Consider the following 19,967-nt stretch of genomic DNA (forward strand, 5'->3'; position numbering starts at 1 on the left):
CTAACTCCATTATCATATCATATCGTATATTTTGAACCTCCATTATTAAACAAACCTTACATTATCCTGAAGTATAACTTAAGATAATCAACAATGGGTAGCCCGCGAAAGCTGCGGGGCACCAAGCCTAGTATTGATAAAATTGCACAAAACCAATTGATACGTTTACTACTAGTTGAGTTTGTCTCCCTAACGATATAAGTAATTTACTTAAATTAGAAAAAAAAGACATAACATGCTTGTTGTATCAACTTTTTTTACGTTGATTTTCTTTTGACTATTTTTCGATATGATCTTCTCAAGTGAAAATTTGCAGTATTAAACTATAATTGGCCTACTTAATCTAATATGACTTGTTTAACCTTTCTTATGTGCTCAAGATTTTATCTCCCTTGAACACAAAAAAAAAAAACTTGGTCAAAATTTTTACATTATCCTTGTCCTTTTTATAAAAGTGATCATAACCACTAATTATTCATCACAAAATCGATTAGTCTTAACCATGTGATTCCTTCTTTTTCGTCTTTTGTAATTTTTTCAATTTCTCCCAACCAAATTAATTTTTTTGAGAAACCAAATTATTATTAGTACTATATTATTATTTTGTTTATGTAATATTATAAAAAAGAAACTTACCAAAGCTGTAAATCGTGACTATATCCAAACAAGCGCTCCACATGTACACCAACAACGGCTAGTAAATCAGTAATAAAATCCTACCACTTCCTAAAAGGCAAATGGTTTCCTAAACGAAAGCCCACCAATCTAGACCGTTCAATCAAACCCATCCAACGGATACTATTCGAACTCAAAAAATTTGACCGTTAAGCCAACCCAAAGCAGAGTACTTCTCAAGCGTCGGTTCAATGATTCCGTCCACCATCACCTCCTATTAAACCATGTCTTCTCAACTAAATGCCTCTCTTTCTCACCACATTTCTCAATAGATAAGAAAACCCAGAGATTTTCATTCAAGAAAGGAAGAATTTGAGAGAGAAAGAAAAAGGGCAGAAAAAGAGGAAAGAATAGTGGCGACGTTAAACGAAGAAGGAGAGGCTCGTAACGGTCGTCTCCAGTTGTTTTTTTCATCAATATTGTCGAGTCTTGGAGGGGTTTTTGGACAGATTAATCTGCAAGAAGAAGAAGAAGAGGAAGAAGATTTAGATATGGCTTCAAGAGCTGGCCTTCAAGAGCAGCAACCCAGAGGTAGTAAAAAGATCACTTCTTTTTTCTCTGGTTTCTTTGAACTATCACTTGTATATTCATGGGTTTTATGTTTTGGGTCTTCTTTAATTGCTTTTCAAGAGACTTTTTGTGTTTCGGTGTTTGGTTTTTTAAGGGATTTTGTTGGTTTTGTTCATTGGTTTGAATAATTATAGGTTCTGTTTTTCTTGAACTTTTTCTTTTGTTCATTCTTCACCTTTTGTAGACGTCAATTTAGGAACTAATGAAGTTTCTGGGATATTATCTTCATGGGAATTTGAGGGTTTTGTAGGTACATTTCATTTTCGATTTATTCTCCATTTCTTTTTCGCATCAAGTTTATTCTTGTATATTCTGGACTTGTCAATGACATCTTTATGGTGATAAATGGGATTTCTATTGTGGGTTCTGTTGGTATTCTGGAATATCAATTGATTCTGTTGTTTTTTACTTTTCTCTTGTTAATTCTGAAATACGTTGAGTGTTGCTTATATTCTTTATTTAAGAAATTGTTCTTGGTTTGCTGAGATTTCCACATAATTGTCTCCGTGGCTTTTGACATTGATTTTGTGGTTAATTCTTGAATTATTTACATATTATCCCATTATGTGGTCTTTGTGTTTGTTGAATGATCCCCGGGATATTCTTACTGTTCTGCAAAAGGTTTTGATGATACTACTGAAATTTCCTTTTTCTCTGATATTTTTTTTCGAGAATTTCTTCTTTTTGTAAAGTGCCTGGCCTTCTTGGATAAGTAATCTATGGCGTTTCTAGTTCTTTTCACTGTGGAACTTTTTGCTTGGTAGTATTTGTTTATTTTGTATAGTTATTTATAAATTCTCTTCTATTATCAGAATATGATCAAGTAATCTATTATCAGAATATGATCAAGTAATTTACAGATATTTGATGTATCAATCTTTTAGGGGTAGCAGCAGGAAAGCAGAAGAATTTACAGCCAGAAGGAAGGAACCGCCGTGTGCTGAGAGATATCGGCAATCTTGTGCCAGCTCCTGCTGTAGAGGGGAAGCCCCAGATTGCTCGACCTATCACCAGGTGGATTATGCCCCTTCCTTGGCTACTTTGTTTGAGTTATGTTTAAATTAGCTGCTTTTGTTTCGTAGTCAGTCTATCAAAGTTTGACATTGAATAAAACATCCTGTTGCAGGAGATATGGTGCACAGTTAATGGTTAATGGACAAAAGCAAGCAGAGAAGAACAACAAGGTGGTAAGGAGTTGTTTCAGTAGCCTCGATATTCTTGTCTAAAATAGATTTTTGTTTGGCTAATATGTGCTGAAGTTGCTTTAAATATGCAGAAACCACTTGGGGAAGCAGCTGTAGCTCAGAAGAAAAACAAGGAGAAGCTGAAACCTGAAGCAGTAGTGGTTATCAGCTCTGATGATGAAGAAGTTAACTGCAAAGAGCAAATTCCCCTGCATGCAAGGAGGGTGGGAGTAGTGTCTGCAAAGAAGACTGCAGGAAAGACTTATACTTCAATTCTCACAGCTCGAAGCAAGGTCGTTTTCATTAAAAATTAAAAATACCAAGTGTATTTTCATTTATTGATGTCTGTTTATATCTTATTCATTAATATGCATGATATTGTTATTAGGCTGCTTGTGCACTTTCAAGAAAACCAGCGGAGGTAATAGTAGACATTGATGCAAATGACGTAAATAATGAATTGGCAGCAGTTGAATATGTTGAGGATATGTACCAGTTCTACAAAGAAACAGAGGTATGTTCATTCAGCAGTGCTTTTCCCTGTCTATTTAGAAAGATTTTCTGTGCTCATCTTACGTATTATATTATTCTGAAGCAGGAGGATGGAAGAGTTTGTGACTACATAGATGCACAGCCTGATATCAGTGCTAAAATGAGGGCTATTCTTGTGGATTGGTTGATAGAAGTTCACAGGAAATTTGAACTGATGCCAGAGAGTCTCTATCTGACAGTCAATATAGTCGACCGGTTTCTCTCAATGAAGGCTGTTCCAAGGAAGGAGCTTCAGTTGGTTGGCATGGGTTCAATGCTTATTGCATGCAAGTATGAAGAAATTTGGGCGCCAGAGGTAGTATCTCTTTTCTCTACTGTTAGCTAGTTAAGATTGAGCTTCAAGATTCAATTAAAGCTGCCTCAGTGTAACTGAATCTTTCTGTACTTGACTTTTCAGGTCAATGATTTCATTGCTGTATCGGACAATGCTTATGCGAGAGACCAGCTGCTTTTCATGGAGAAAGCAATTCTTGGAAAGCTCGAGTGGTATTTGACAGTTCCAACACCATACGTGTTTCTGGCTCGGTACATAAAGGCTTCTGTTCCATCTGACCCTGAGGTATTAATTTTAAGAGCAGCAATTATTCTGCTTAGTAAAAAAGGTTGAATAAGCAGTTGATCAGTATGACTTTTCTCTGCGTAGATTGAGCATATGGCCTATTTCCTTGCTGAACTTGGCCTGGTGAACTATGAAACCACCATACACTACTGCCCTTCAAAGCTTGCAGCCTCTGCAGTTTATGCTGCACGCTGCACTCTCAAGAAGACACCCTTATGGACTGAGACTTTAAAGCACTACACTGGCTACTCTGAAGATCAGATAATGTATCATTTCTTCTCTGATTCTTTTGTACCAAAGTTCTGATGTTGTGACCATTGTTCTTGGTTCTAATATTTCGGCTGTGCCTTTCTATTTCGTTTTAGGGACTGCGCAAAGCTCTTGGTCAGCTTCCACTCTGGTGCAGCAGAAAACAAGCTCAAGGCATCTTACAGGAAGTATTGCAATCCAGATAGAGGAGCTGTTGCTCTGTACCCCGCAGCAAAAACTCTACCCCCACAAGAAGCAGCATCATTGTCATCTTGAATTTCTTCTTGTAGGAGCAAACCAGCACATTTTAGTGGTTAATTTCGAGATCATTAGTCTGCAATGATCCTCTCTCAGGCCTTTTGAACCCTCCCTCGTGTACTTTAAAACTGAAATCACCTTTGTCTTGGTTTGATTTACTACTAGTAAAATCATTTGTATATCAGAAACGGCATTTGTTGATTCCATTTGATGACATGTGTTCTTCAATGCAAGTAGAAGAGTAATTTCAGTTTGAAATTTTGGATATCTTTTTCTTACAGCTGATGATTCCATTTTGGCTAAGTATGATAATGCATATAGCAATTTAGTAATCAAGAAATCCTTGAGGATTAACTTTAACCAAAGTTGACTGACTAAACAGGAAACATGGTGGTATATCTTGCGTCTCCCCTGATCAAACTGTTAAGTGTTTAGACTGGTCTTGAATGCTTTTCTTCACAGTTCAGATTTGTTGAGATTTCTCTACACTTGGCTGAACTCTAGGCAGCAACAATGGATGATCTCAGGTCCTTTTTGTTTGAAACTGAGTTTGCTCCAAACCCTTTTGGGGGATGATCTAGAACTGAGAAAGCTTTTGTTCAAGCATAATTAAGAGGATTCTTTAAACAGTTCAATTTTTCTCAAGTGCTTGGCTAAACTAGGCAAGAAGACTCAGGCAAGTGAGTTAGCTCAAACCCTCTTAAGCCCTGATCGAAAATGGGAAGCTTTTCCCATTTATAACTGATAAACAACAAAATTATTTTATCCCCTTTTCCAATCAAACTTCAAAGGTCCCCAGGGCCTTTAACTCTGCATGGCTAAACTCATAGATTTTAGTAAAAAGTTTAACTCTTTCATCTTTTATATCTTTTATGGTAAAATTTGTCCAACAACTGGCTGGAGTACTCCTTAATTAGCATCAGGAGTCAGTCTTTTAAAAAAGTAAATTTACAATTGGAAGTGACTGTAAATCTGTAATGGGGGAAATAAATTTGAGTGTATGTATTTGAGTGGTAAAGTATTTTTATTTACTTGGGCCTTTGGCACCCAATAGAACTTTTTGTTCAAAAATTCCCCTCCCCCCCCCCCCCCCCTTTTTAAGGACAGCATCAATAATTTTTTTTCGTTTCTTGTAAAATGGAAGCTAGAGGCCACTAGACTTGCTAAAATTTTCATTCAAGCATGTTTCACTGTAATAGTAGGAATAAATGGCTCGACTCAATGCCGATTGGACTCAAGTCAAGATTGAGAAGCTTATGTAACGGTTTAAATGAAAAAATACTCTTTGACTCGAAAGTAGGGATGACAACGAGCCTCCCCGCCCAACTTCTCCCGCGGGTGCCTGTGGGGGGAAAGTTTATAATTAATAAAAATATATAATTAGTAAAAAATATAATTCATAATTTAGTATAAATGTATAATTCATAAAAAGTATCTAATAGAATAAATGTAGATTAGTAAAACTTGTGATTAGTAATTTAGTATGAATATATTAGTATAACTAATCAATAATTTGTATTAATATAAATATATAATTATTAGTGTACCTAATAATATTAATTGTATTACATATGCATAATTTGATATTTATAACTAATAATATTAAATATGTGATGTATATAATTAATATATATATTATTTTATTTAAGCGAGGGATGCGGTGGAGGATAGGGTGGGGATATAGTCCCCACCCCGTTTTTTAACTGGAGGAGCATTTTACCCCGTTCTATTAACACTCGCGTGTACTCGCCCCAATTGCTATCTCTACTTGAAAGCTCACCGACCCTAATATCAAGTATATATATTTATTTTATTTATATATTTATTAGGGTGAAATATTTATATTATCCATTTAAAGAATATTATGCTTAATTTTTTTTCCAATTAGGCCCGCGTTCAAGTTCCAGTTTGAACTCATTTGCAACCCCAGTAATTATACTATTGGTTGTAACTTTAGGAACTTTTGTAACATGTGGAAGTCCACTTCAGCACTAATCAAAATAGCAAAGGTGAAAAAGGATTACGCAGTTTGCTTAACCATTTTAGTTTCTTGATCTTCAAGTTTCCACCCCTTTTAAAGGTACTACTGCTCAAGCTAATTGGAAATGTTTCCCCTTTTTTTTGCTTTCTGATAGTCTAGAATTTGATTCTTGAAGTTCTGAAGTAGAACTAGTCAAGATTGTAATTCTGATGGAGGAAAAGAACAAGGCAAAAGTTTTGGACAAGAAAGTCCCGAAGCATGTGAGGGAAATTCAAGAAAAGCTGGCAAAACTGAAGGAGATTGAAGAAAGAAAGAAAAGGGAAGAGGAGGAGAAGTTGAAGAAAGAAGAAGAGGAGAGGCTGAGACAGGAGGAATTGGAAAGAATTGAAGAAGAAAAGAAGAGGCTAAAGAAGGAGAGGAAAAAGGAGAAAATGTTGAAGAAGAAACAGGAAGGGAAGTTGTTAACAAGAAAGCAGAAAGAAGAAGCTCGGAGATTGGAATCAATGAGGAATCAGTTTCTTGCCAATGCTGATGAGGGCCTCTTGCTTTCGTCTGAAGGGAATGCAAAAAGGCCCGTGTGTCAAACCAAAAACCCGAAGCTTAAAATTTCTAGCTTAGAAAATCAGGGTACTGAAGCTATGAAGGAGAACGAAGATGAAGATGATCAAGATCAAAAATCGGATGCCAAAAGTTGGGATGATTTTGAACTTGATGGTACACAGGATGCAAAAAGGCCTGTGTATCAAACCAAAAACCCAAAGCCAAACATTTCTAGCTCAGAAAATCAGGATACTGAAGTTGAGAAGGAGAATGCAGATGAAGGTGATCAAGATCAAGAATGGGATGCCAAAAATTGGGATGATTTTGACCTTGATGGTGTAGAGCATGATGCCAAGCCTGAGGCTGAGGGTGTAGAGGAATTTGGGCCGCGAGCAAATTCTGTTGAAGAGGAAGCTCCGGAGTCAAATTCTCTGCTGCCTGTCCCCTGCAGCCAGGATGTAAGTAATGGCCTTCGGTCGCCTATTTGTTGCATTCTGGGGCATGTGGATAGTGGAAAGACCAAGTTACTTGACTGCATCCGGAGTACTAAAGTTCAAGAAGGCGAAGCTGGGGGTATTACTCAACAAATTGGTGCAACATTCTTCCCAGTCCAGAATATTCGCAAGCGAACCAAGGAATTAAAAGCTGATGCAAAGCTGAATGTGCCCGGTTTGCTGGTTATTGACACTCCTGGACATGAGTCTTTTGCCAATTTGAGGTCTCGTGGATCAGGTCTATGTGACATTGCAATCCTGGTTGTGGATATTATGCATGGGTTGGAGCCACTGACCATCGAATCACTGAGCCTTTTGAAGATGAGGGGCACAGAATTTATTGTGGCCCTGAACAAGGTGGACAGATTGTATGGATGGAAAATTTGCCCCAATGCACCCATTTTGAAGGCAATGAAGCAACAGTCTAAAGATGTTCACATTGAATTTGGGAATAGGCTGAATCAGGTTATCGCACAATTCAAGGAGCAAGGATTGAACACTGAATTGTACTATAAGAACAAAGAGATGGGGGAGACTTTCAGCATTGTGCCTACTAGTGCAATTACTGGTGAAGGGATCCCTGACTTGTTACTGTTATTGGTGCAATGGGCTCAAAAGACAATGATTGAGAAGCTTACTTATCAGAACCAGGTTCAGGGTATTATTTTAGAGGTAAAGGTTGTCGAAGGATATGGAACAACCATTGATGTGGTCTTGGTTAATGGTGTCCTTCGTGAAGGGGATCGAATAGTTGTTTGTGGCATGAAAGGTCCTATACTTACCAATATTCGAGCCATACTGACACCGCATCCGATGAAAGAGCTCCGGGTGAAGGGAGTTTTTGTGCATCACAAAGAAATCAAGGCTGCACAGGGTATTAAGATTGCTGCACAGGGTCTTAAACATGCTATTGCTGGCACTGAGATGCATGTTCTGGGGCCAGATGATGATTTAGAATATGTTAAGGAAGCAGCAATGGAGGATATGAGATATGTCATGAACAGGATTGGTACCAGTAGTGTGGGAGTGCATGTTCAAGCTTCTACTCTTGGATCACTGGAAGCACTGCTGGAATTCTTGAAGACTCCAGGAGTGAATGTACCTGTATCGAATATAGGAGTGGGTCCTGTACATGAGAGAGATGTCAGGAAGGTGAGTGTCATGATAGAGAGGAAAAAAGAGTATGCTACAGTCTTGGCCTTTGATGTTGTGGTCAAGCCAAAGGTTCAGGAACTTGCTCAAAAACTTGGGGTCAAGATATTGCGTGGGGATATTATCTATCACTTGGTTGATCAGTTTAAGGCCATTACAGGCTGTCTCAATGAGGAGAAGAAGAAGGCAGATGCTGATGATGCAATATTCCCTTGTCGTCTTAAACCTGTACCGAAGTATGTGTTCAACAAGAAAGATCCCATTGTACTGGGGGTGGAAGTTGTTGAAGGTACTGTGAAGGTTGGAACTCCAATATGTGTTGCAGGAAAGGAGCTTACTGATGTTGGTCGGATTGCATCCATTGAGAACAACAAAAAACCAGTCGACTATGCCAAGGAAGGCCAAATGGTGGCCATTAAGATAGTTGGCAGTAATCCTGGGGAGCGACAGAAAATGCTTGGAAGGCATTTTGAGATTGAAGATGAGCTTGTCAGCCATATCTCAAGGAGGTCAATCGATATCCTAAAAGCCAACTATAGGGAAAGTATGTCTTCAAAAGATTGGTGCTTGGTTAAAAAGCTGAAAATTCTTTTCAAGATAAAATGAGTCGCTTATCAGAGCAAATTCTTCTCTTTCTTTTTGGTCTCCGTAGGAAGTAAAAATTTGGTCTAAGGTTATGCAAAGCTCTTGCTTAGCTTCAACTCTGGCGCTGCAGAAAACAGGTGAAGGCTCTGTATTCCCCATCCAGATGATGGAGCTGTTGCTAACAGCCATATTTTGGCATGGTGCATTTGATTTGATATCATCATTTTGCAGTAATTTTTGCATTTTGTCCACCATGTTTCTATGGCACGAAGGACCTTTTGTACTAGTTTGATTTACTGCAGCATATCATTTGCAAATTGCAAATGGGATTACTCATTTGTTTCCACCTTTTTTTTTTTTGCGACGTTAGTAAAAGAGTGATTCACTTACAAATTTGAACGCTATTTGTTTCATTACAGATCTTCACCTGCAATTATTTTCCTTCAAGTTTCAGTGTTGTATGCTTAGTCCATTTGTTTCAATCAAAATATTCCGTAGCTACCTCTAAAACTTGATATGTTACGGATACATCAAACTGAAATGGCTTTCTTTAAAAAAGAAACCACATTATTTTTTCAGCAATTCTGAAGGCATATCCACCCAAGGAAAGCATGAAGGTCTATTATTATAATCCCAAACGTTATCTGATCCTTTAATATTACAACGACCGTCGAGCCATAAGCTGAAGAATTTAGAGAGCATGAATACGCGCAAGTTTATTTATTCTTGGAGGCTCAATCATCTTATTGTCAAGAAGTTGCTTGATATTCAGAAGCATGCTCAATCTTTCTGAACCTTGGATAGACTAGGGAAAGGTTCTGTCTGTTCAGACCCTTCTTCATTGCGACAAGAATCTGCTGCTTCATCATTTACCTTCACCTTTTCCCCGCAACATCCCCGTTTCTCATGCTCCTCCACTTCGAGTTTTCCACTGCGGTACACTCTGTTCTTGGCTTTCTCATCCTTACCAAGTTCCAACCTCTGCAAAAACTCCGAGTTTTCCTTCCAGACCTCTCCATTAGTATAAACTTCCTTCTTCCATATTGGAACAGATGCTTTGATTTCATCAATCAGAAATTTACAAGCATCCAGTGCATCTGCACGATGAGCAGAGGAGATTGCAACAAAAACGCTGGTTTCCCCTACTGGGACAGTACCCAAGCGATGAGCAGCTGCAATTGAATGGACATTCCATTTTGATCGGGCAGCTGAACAAATTGATTTAATGCAGCGTACTGCCATGGTGGCATATGCTTCATATCTAAGTTCCAAGACAGTCTTGCCATCAAAGTTGTCACGTGTTGTGCCAGCAAAAGTTGCTATTGCACCACATTGTGGTGAATGAACAAAACTAATGTATTTGCTGATATCAATAGGATGATTCTCTTCCAGAATTTCAATGAGGTTTCTATCTTCAGCAGCCATTGCTTTTCCGGCTTTTGCTTTACTGCAAGCACGTATTCAGCCTTATTCTGATATTTTTACCTGTGGAAAGATACTTGATTGGTGTAAATGGTGTAAATATTAATGTAGAACCCAAATCTTAGGATTTCCCATTCTGCTTATATATCAGAAAGTTAAAATAAGTGGCCATGTAAGCTAGAAGTAAGGAACCAAGAAAAATTTAGTGGATACAAAATCAAAGTTTGTTCAACTCTCAACTATTGAAAAGGCAGTTCAGTGCACAATACAAATTCAACCTAATGCATTTTGATGAAGTAGCCAACAAGACCATTAGCAATAATGAAAAGATGTCGATAATTAAGCATTAGAGAAAACAAATTTACCCAGATTTTTATGTTTGACTTGTACTACCATAAGTCTGCATAAGAATCTCTTACATTGAATGTTATTGAAAGAATATCGAACTCTTGAACTATCTAGAAGACTAAATGCAAATGACAATTTGTGAAACCTTCTGCAATGAACTTCAATGAGGCGATTCTGCAGAATTCAGAACTGAGTTGAATGATATGCAGGAAAATAATCTAAAGCTCAAGTATCATTTTCAAGATCTACCAGGCTTAGTTCTAGTTATGGTTAAGGTAGCAAGGCTCCAACAGCTCCATCAATTGCTCAATAACATCAAATTTCAGAAATTTCTCAGTTGACTCTAGAGTAGTCTTATGTTGGATTTTCTCCTACAGTCACAACCTAGATTTTCTATATTGGGAAATATTTTGGTTTCCCAATACATTATCAGCAGTCAACTAAATAAAACACACAAACTTCCTAAATTTAAAACTAAAAAAGGTTCAGCTTCTAGCTGTGAAAATTTGACTCAAGGAGATATATGCTTGGGAAATCATAAAATCCTAACAAAAAGCTATCATGCGTCTAAAGAAAAGGAGCAACAACACACACACACACACTATTTAAATGGGGGCCTCACACATGCCCAGCTGTAGGGTTATTTGTTTAGTTAGTGTTTATGTTGATTAGAGCTTTCGCTATTGATTTATTTAATGAATACATTGGTTGCTAAATTAAGAGTATATGTGAAGTATTTTAATATGTAGACTGATACGTATTCTAACTTTTCCAACACAAGAGAGCTCGATTGTAGTATTCTAGGAGTAAAAGTTTGACTTGTAACCTTAAGCAACATTTTCAAGGATCATATATCAGTGAGGCACCAAGTAATAAATAAGAGCAAGCGAGAGAGCATCCTGAAATGTGCTGGTTTTTAAGGCAAAGCCACCACTTATTAGTTAACAGTAGAATCTCAAACAGTGGCCTAATAAAAAGAACATTAATACTCCAACACTATATCTGTAAGCTCAGTGAGGAAAGGACAACTCAATTCAGGAAACAGAAACAGTACACCAAATTCAATAACATGGTTACTTTCATCTTGAACACATTGAATTACATACCAAGAGTGTAGTTCTTTCTTTTTTTTAACATGCAGGATGCCCAATTGTCCAGCTTTCTGGCAAAATTAAGATTTTTAATCTTGCAAGTGTGATAGGACAGTTATAGGAATGCTAAGGTATATTGACCTGGTGGATTATACAATATGATAAGAGTAAATGAGATATCACACCATCTCCTCCAGGATACCAGCTGAGGAATTTTGGGGAGTGATTCTCACTTTATCCTCCAAAAATGATAAATTAGACCTGCAAATAGTTCTCATAAGCTGGCAAATCAAAATGCCCATGACAATTACGTTGGTCTCTCCAATCTTCTCTACATCTAAGTACTTCCCTGATGATGGCGCCAGTATCAACTCCTCAGCCTAGCAAATTGTATAGCCCGTGCAAAATTTAAAGGAAAACCTTAAATTTACAACTTAACTTACATTTGTGAAATTGATAAGTTAGTTACTTCTTCAAGTTGAATCCCCATGACTTTAAAATAATTCCTAAACAATTCCCCTATCAAGATTGCAATAGAAAATCACAAGAACCCCCAAAAGGGACATTAAAAGACATCCCAGAAAGCCACTGCACAATCTGCAGTCCATCTTTATTCTCAAAAGAACTCCTCAAAAGCTCATATCTTGTAAAATTCCCAAAAACCACAACCAGTTATCCAGCAAACCATTTTTCGCATTAAATTTGTGATTTTGATGAAGCCCTTAAGATCCAATTAGCAAAAAATGTTCATGAGCATAATTGTACTAGTACAAACTGAGCCTTTTGCCTACCACATAATCAAATATTTTAGAGTTCTTGATCAGAATTTCAAGTAAACAACTTAGTTTCAAGAATTGGAATTAGTAAATGCCACTGAAAACGAGTTTAAAAGGTAGAGTTTCTGACCTTAAATGATTGGAGGAGAAGATTGAAGGCCCCTCTGCTCTCTCAGTCTATCCTTTGACTGCCAACTATGGTCGTTTTCATGTTTGGCTGGAAACTTGTCCATTATCCTTGTGGATAATAGATATTTTCGGGTGCTCCAAGGAGGATCCGATTTCCAATACTGCATTTTTTTTTTCAAATTTTAGTTTTTTTTTTTTTGTTATTTCGTGCTAAAAAGTGTGTTTGAATGGAAGGTTATTTGGAATAAAATTTTGAAAAAATACTGTAGTACTTTTTGTGATACAATGTATATAATACTTTTTGTCATGTAACATATGTAAGATAAAAATATTATAGAAAAACGTGTATGTAACGCAATCAAAAAATGTTTGTAAACAAAACTCAATCCAAACACAATATTCACACATCATTTAATTTCTTGCATATGCTTATCACTTTTTTTTTTTATAAGTGCTTGCTCTCTCAACTGATTTTTTTGGATTTATTTGTAGCTTTTGAAATTAGAAAATCTATTATACGATTAAATTTTATTATACAATAGTTTTAATTACTTTTTCCTTTCACTTTTTATTTCTTGCATGTGCTTATTACTTTTTAGAAAAAATCGTTCAAAACGCCCCTCACATTTTACAAAATGAATTTTTTTCATTCCTTACTTTTAAAAGTGTAATTTTACGTCCCTTACAAATTCACATTTGTCAAATTTGGCCCTTACCTATGTTTTCGACTAGATTTTGGCCGGAATATATCATGTGCCTTGCATGTGATTATTTTTTAAAGACAAAATTATTAAATCAAATTTTACATAATCCGATTCATAATCCCGCACATTTTATAAAATGAATTTTTTCGTCCCTAACATTTTACAAAATAAATTGTTTCATCCTTTACATTTCACAAAATGAAGTTTTTCATCCCTCACATTTTTCAAAATAGAATTTTTATCCCTCATTGATCATATGTATGAAATAGCTTTTTTGCTTTAAATCCATGTATATGTCTATTTGATTTCACCTGAACAATATGCATATCATGTAATATATTTTTATTTGATTTCACCTAAATAGACTTATCAAAGTTGTACACATGCTATTCAATAGTGTTGTGAAACTAATAAAATAAATTACTAACGTAGGGATTGGAATAGTAGAGTGAGAAGCAGGGAGAGAGAGAAGAACTATAATACTCCCTCCGTCCCACTTTGAGAGTTCTGTTTCTTTTTTCACACAGTTTAAGAAAAAATAATTAACTTTGTTGGAAAAGTAAATTTAGATTGCTATTTTCCTAAAATACCCTCACATTAAATAGAATACAACTTTATGGGAACTTGAATTGATGGTAAAAAAGGAATCAACTTTCATTAAATGGGGTAGGTTTATAATAACAACAACTTACATTAATAAGGGCATTTTAGAAAAATTAAAATACAACTACATTCTTCAATTGGAAAGTGGACTACAATTTGGGACAGACGAAAAAGGAAAACAGGACTATCAAAGTGGGACGGAGGGAGTATTATTCTATTCACTGATCAAAGTACTTCAAGATTACAAATGTAATAGGATTCACCCCTATATATAGATGATCCAAAATCAAATGTACAAGAACCCTATTAAATACTAATACATGAATTTAGTACATCGAGTACATCCATAAATGGATTCATCCAATGTATCAATGAATCTAGAGAAAATACATGTATCTTCCTTCTTGAGAATATAAACGGACATCCACATCTTATAATTATTTTATAACACTCCCCCTTGGATATCCATTACATAAAGAATATGCCTCGTTAAAACCTTATTAGGGAAAAATCTAATGGGACAAAAGCCTAATGAAGGAAAAAGAGTATACTATTCTTGTGTAATGATTTCTCCCCCTGATACAAACATTATTTGAGATCTTTTAGCTGACGTATTCCAATATTCTATAGCAGTTGGCAATGCCTTGGTAAACAAATCTGTCAAACTATTATCCGATTGGATTGTAACACATCAATCTCACCATTCTTCTGCAAATCATGAGTAAAGAAGAATTTCGGTGAAATGTGTTTCGTCCTATCTCCTTTAAAGTATAGCTCATTTTAATTGAGCTATACAAGTTACATTATTTTCATATAAAATTGTTGGAGGATTTTTCTTCTTGGAGATAGCGAAAAATGTGTTTAATACCATTCCAATATCGTCTTGTAGGCGAAAAACTAAATCTTACTAATAAATTCACAGCAAGTGATATATCTGACCTTGTAGAATTAGCAAGATACATAAGCATACCAATTGTATAGAGATATGGTACTTCAGGACCAAATATCTCATCATGTTCCACTCGTGGCCTAAAAGGATCCTTATTAGAATCTAATTATCTGACGACTATTGGGGTAATTAATGTATGTGCTTTATCTATACATAATCGCTTTAATATCTTTTGGGTATAAGCAGTTTGGTGGACAAAAATTTTACTTTTTAAATGCTCAATTTGTAAACCAAGGTAGAATTTTGTCTCTCCAAAATTTTTGATCGCAATTTTTTTTTTCAAATATTCGGCAGCCTTTTGGATCTCTTCAGGAGTTCCAATCAAATTGAGATCACTAACATTTATAGAAATAATCACAAAATTTGACCTATTTTTCTTGATAAAAAAATGGACATATTGGGTCATTGGTATAACCTTTTTTAGTTAAGCATATATTGAGGCGGTTATACCACATACGTCCAAATTACTTGAACCCATACAAAAACCTTTGTATTTTAATAGAATACACATCTCCAGGATTTGATTTACATGCTTCAGGCATGTTGAATCCTTCAGAAATTCTCATATAAATATCATTTTCAAGATTTTCATACAAATAAGCAGTGACAACGTCCATCATACGCATATCAAGTTTTCATACACTGCAAAACTCACAAGATACCTAAATGTGATCGTATCCACTACAAGTGAATACGTTTTATCATAATCAAATTCAAGCTTTTGAGAAAAACCTCGGACTACAGGTCTTACGTTATATCTCATAATTTCATTCTTTTCATTCATTTTCCTCACAAAAATTCATTTATATCTAACTAGCTTTACACCTTCAGGTGTTTGGACTACAGATCCAAAAACGCCAGTGAATCTAATTCAGATTGTATCACATCTTTCCATTTTGGCCAATCATTTCTATGCAGACATTCATCAACCGATCTAGATTCATGATTCTCATCAATTTCTATAATATCAAGTGCTACATTTCATTAGGTTTCAATTAAATTTTCTATAATTTTATTCTCTTTAGAAGTTGGCTATTCAAGAGCGGCCTTTTCAAGAGATTAAATTTTGTCATGACATTTATTTAATCTCCAGAGATATTTGAAATCAATTTATACCTTATATAGGTAGACCGGCCTTTATTTGTAGCACTTGTGCATGTCCTTCAGGGACATCAATTTTAACAAGAGTATTTCCTGCAGGAATAGTTGATTTAATGACTCTTCTAGAGTCGATAAATATAACTTTCTTCAAATGAAGAATTTCTTGAACTTCTAGTTCACATTATTTTGTATGAGAATCGAGGAAATTCAATTTTTCAGATGATTTCCTTTTGGTTGATCTTTGCCTCCCCCTAATGTCGAGAATCGTAGCTCATCTTTGCATACCCGACATAAATTTCTTTTGAAATCATGTATAATATAAAGGGGGTATGTGTAAATATTTGTTGACATTCAAATATTCTCACTTTTGCCAAATCATATATACATTGGGATTGGTAAACTTCTGGTTTACTGCAGGTGATGATTATAAATCAAAGGAGAATGAAGACAACTATATCGATAAATATGGTAACGTGCTGATTAGTAAATTGATAACATGATAATATGAAGACAACTATTTCTAAACATGATCTTTATTATTGTCTCATTTAATGTCTCAATTTGATATCCATTTCTTCATCAGGAAGAAAATAAACAAAAATAAACATTAATAAAAGATGCGAGAATAGATATTTGCAAAGTAAAATATGCAGGACTAACAACATATCAAACATCTGAACAAATATTAAATATTTAATGTATGATCATTTTGCATCTCCAGGATACTCAAAGAAATCAACAACATCCAGGTGTGTCATGTCAGCATCATTATCATCATAAGCATCCTTTTGGTCAATAAAATTTGTCTCGATATTTTTGTCTTTATTTTTCAAAAATGCTTGATAAAGGTCAATAAGGTGGTCAGTTGTACGACATGTATGGGACCAATGACCTTCCATACCACACCGATAGCATTTATCTGATCATTGTTATTATCCCACTTCTGAGGGATATTTTGTTATTTGCCACGGTTATTGTCATAAGGCACAAATCTATCACGTCCGCGTCAACGGCTACGACTACGTCCTCGGCCTCCTCGACCATATTTACGTCTATGTCTGCGACCACGACCAAAATTTTGAGGTTGAGTCGCATTCGCTTCAGGAATGAACTAGCACCAGTTGGTTGGGATTCATGATTTTTTAATAATAATTCATTATTTTGTTCAGCCAAGAGGAGACATGTAATAAGTTCAGAATACTTCTTAAATCCTTTCTCTCTATATTTCTGCTGCAGGAGTATATTAGAGACATGAAAAGTAAAAAATGTTTTCTCTAACATGTCTTTATCAGTAATTTTTTTCACCACATAATGTTAATTGAGAAGTAATTCTGAATATTCCTGAATTATATTCATTGACAGATTTAAAATCTGGTAGCCGTAAGTGAAGCCAATCATATCGGGCCTTTGGAAGAATGACCAACTTCAAGTGGTCGAATCTTTATCATTTAAGTATTTCAAAGGACAAGAGGATTCTCAAGCATAATTAATATTCTATAATAGCATCTCCAAAACTCATTGCAACAGGGTGTAAGTATCTATAACAAATCATTTTCATGATAATAAAGATAAATAAGTAGAACAGAAAGAAGAAATATTACCTCAAAGATGTCGAAAAGTATATGTTTGTGTTTAGTGGTTGCTTAATAGTAAACACTTGTACTTCATGATTACTCAAAAATTAGTCATAAGAAATTGAAATAAATTTGTAGGAAAGAAACTTACCTCCATAGTTCATCAAGGGTTTGCCCAAGGAAATGCCCAATAGTTGATTTGACACTAGTAAAATCCTGACAGAGTCTCGTGTTTCGCTTTCATTCAATGTAGAGGTTCCGTTTTTACCTTTTGCTCAGGGGTAGAGATTCGTGTTGTGAAACAAATAAAATAAATTACTAACGTAGGGATTGGAACAGTAGAGTGAGACACAGGGAGAGAGAGAAGAACTATAATATTATTCTATTCACTGATCAAAGTACTTCAAGGTTACAAATGAAGTAGGACTCACCCCTATATATAGGTGATCCAAGATCAAAGGGATAAGAACCCTATTAAATACTAATACATGAATTTAGTACCTTGAGTACATTCATAAATGGGTTCATCCAATGTACTAATGAACCTAAGGAGAATACACGTATCTTTCTTTTTGAGAATATAAACGGACATCCACATCTTATAATTATTTCATAATAAATAGATATATATATAGTGGTTTAAAACTAACAATTTTGTTTTAAACCTATGTGTATATATATATATATAATTTCACCATGTAAATCTATTCAATATTTGTGACTTTTTTCTTTTGATAATAATTTATTTATTGAATTGTATATTAAGACCATCTTATTAATAGGTCATAACACGAATTCTGTAGTCGTGCTAATAAAATGCAGTTTAAATCTGAAATTTATACTTGCTACTTTTAAGACCAACAGTTGAATTACTTGTCTTGTGATTGTTTTAAAATTTGAAAGTGTTAATCACTCATACTTTTCCTTTATTTATTTTTCTGTCCAAATTTAATTCGATATAAACACTCGATAATGTTTAGGATTAAATGTTTTCTTTGTTTTCAATTTTCGAGTAAAAGAAAACGAATATGAGTGAAAGACTAAGGCCTTGTTTGGACAGCCATTTTCCGCCGAAAAATTGCGTCGTTTTCCGTGATCACATTTTCTTATTACTTTTTTTCCTCACATACATCAAATCGCTACAGTAATTTTTTTACAAAAAATCCTAAAAAATGCAATCCAAACACAACCTAACAATTATTTTTAAACCCACGTATATATTTATTTAATTTCACTTTTTTTCCCGACAGTTGTCAACAGTCTATTCTACACCTACTCCTATTCTAACCTATTCTAAGGGGGACCCAACTGGATCTATGGGAGGGCCGATGAGAACTGAATCACAATCGGACCAAACGGGTGTATTATACACCCGTTTGGATATGAACCCTTGCCTCCCACCCCATCAAGGCCACCAGCTCAAAAGGCTTGATGGTTTGGGCTGGTGGTTCTATTTGATTTCATTTGAACAGTACGAATTACATGTAATATATTTTTATTTGATTTCACCAGGCAAAATTAAATAGAGATATATTACAAATGAAATAGAGATATGTTATATTTTATTCGTACTGCTCAAGTGAAATTAAATAGATATATATATATGGGTTTTAAAAAAAACTATATATATGGGTTTTAAAAAAAACTATTCGCACACATGATCAATGAGGGATGAAAAAATTCATTTTGAAAAATGTGAAGAACGAAAAAAATTCATTTTGTGAGATGTGAGGGACAAAAAAATTCATTTTGTGAAGTGTGAGGGACTATGAATCGAAATTATGCAAAATTTGATTTGACAATTTTACCCTTAAAAATTGATCAAGTGTAAAGCATGTGATGAATTCCGACAAAAAATTAGTTGAAAACCTAGGTAGGGACCAAATTTGATCAATATAAATTTATAAGAGACGTAAAATTATATTTTTAAAAGTGATGGACGAAAAAAGTCATTTTACAAAATATAAGGGACCTTTTGAACGATTTTCCCTATTTTTTATAAGCGTTTGCTATCAATCAGTTTTTTGGATTTGTTTTTAAATTTTGATATTAGAAAATCTATTATACGGCGAGTTCAACTATTTTTTCTTTCAAGTTTTGATTTTTTAAAAGCTCACACAGAAGCCAGATTAGAATCTACAACGATATTTTAGCATTTTGGCTTCTAATCTTAGCTTTTTGGAATCAACTTTCACGAAAAATCAAAATCAATACATCATGTTTGCTTTATGAGTTTGTAAGAACCTAAACATAAATTTATAAGTCTCATTTCTTTTCTAAATTAAAATTTGCATTTGATAAAAAGTTTCAAATTTGACTTAACTTTAGTTTAATTGGCTTAAATTTTAAAATTCACATATTAAAAAATAAATAAATTACTCGAGCTCAACTTGAACTAAATTTAATAAAAATCCATTTTAATTTTATTTAATCAATAAAATAAATCAAATTTAATCACAATAAATTTATTA

General features: G+C 34.8%; 3 protein-coding genes across 7 annotated transcripts; 2 read left to right on the top strand and 1 right to left on the bottom strand.

The window, feature by feature from the left end:
- Positions 1 to 921: 921 nt before the first annotated feature.
- Positions 922 to 4,305, top strand: LOC113703827 (G2/mitotic-specific cyclin S13-7). 2 transcript variants are annotated; one of them, XM_027225309.2, is made up of 9 exons: positions 922 to 1,206; positions 2,130 to 2,259; positions 2,372 to 2,432; positions 2,522 to 2,722; positions 2,818 to 2,943; positions 3,025 to 3,276; positions 3,379 to 3,540; positions 3,625 to 3,806; positions 3,906 to 4,305. In XM_027225309.2, the coding sequence occupies exons 1-9, from the start codon at positions 1,167 to 1,169 to the stop codon at positions 4,063 to 4,065; spliced, it is 1,314 nt and encodes a 437-aa protein (XP_027081110.1). In that variant the 5' UTR covers positions 922 to 1,166; the 3' UTR covers positions 4,066 to 4,305. The 2 variants fall into 2 exon arrangements, with proteins under 2 accessions (XP_027081110.1, XP_027081116.1); XM_027225315.2 differs by having other exon boundaries at positions 923 to 1,206; positions 3,028 to 3,276.
- A 1,876-nt stretch (positions 4,306 to 6,181) lies between these two features.
- On the top strand, positions 6,182 to 9,091 carry LOC113694291 (eukaryotic translation initiation factor 5B-like). The gene has a single exon (XM_027213203.2). It carries the CDS (start codon positions 6,238 to 6,240, stop codon positions 8,818 to 8,820), a length of 2,583 nt encoding a protein of 860 aa, XP_027069004.1. The 5' UTR covers positions 6,182 to 6,237; the 3' UTR covers positions 8,821 to 9,091.
- Positions 9,092 to 9,392: 301 nt separating this feature from the next.
- LOC113703842 (molybdopterin synthase catalytic subunit) lies at positions 9,393 to 12,677 on the bottom strand. Of its 4 annotated transcripts, XM_072056184.1 has the most exons (4): positions 12,567 to 12,653; positions 11,846 to 11,921; positions 11,676 to 11,731; positions 9,393 to 10,284 (listed from the first exon to the last, which is right to left on the bottom strand). In XM_072056184.1, exon 4 carries the CDS (start codon positions 10,222 to 10,224, stop codon positions 9,580 to 9,582), a length of 645 nt encoding a protein of 214 aa, XP_071912285.1. In that variant the 5' UTR covers positions 10,225 to 10,284; positions 11,676 to 11,731; positions 11,846 to 11,921; positions 12,567 to 12,653; the 3' UTR covers positions 9,393 to 9,579. The 4 variants fall into 4 exon arrangements, with proteins under 4 accessions (XP_071912285.1, XP_027081141.1, XP_027081135.1 ...); XM_027225340.2 differs by lacking the exon at positions 11,676 to 11,731; XM_027225334.2 differs by lacking the exon at positions 11,676 to 11,731 and having other exon boundaries at positions 11,802 to 11,921.
- Positions 12,678 to 19,967: the final 7,290 nt, after the last annotated feature.

Source organism: Coffea arabica, chromosome 1e, assembly GCF_036785885.1.
Source record: "Coffea arabica cultivar ET-39 chromosome 1e, Coffea Arabica ET-39 HiFi, whole genome shotgun sequence".
Lineage (NCBI taxonomy): Eukaryota > Viridiplantae > Streptophyta > Magnoliopsida > Gentianales > Rubiaceae > Coffea > Coffea arabica.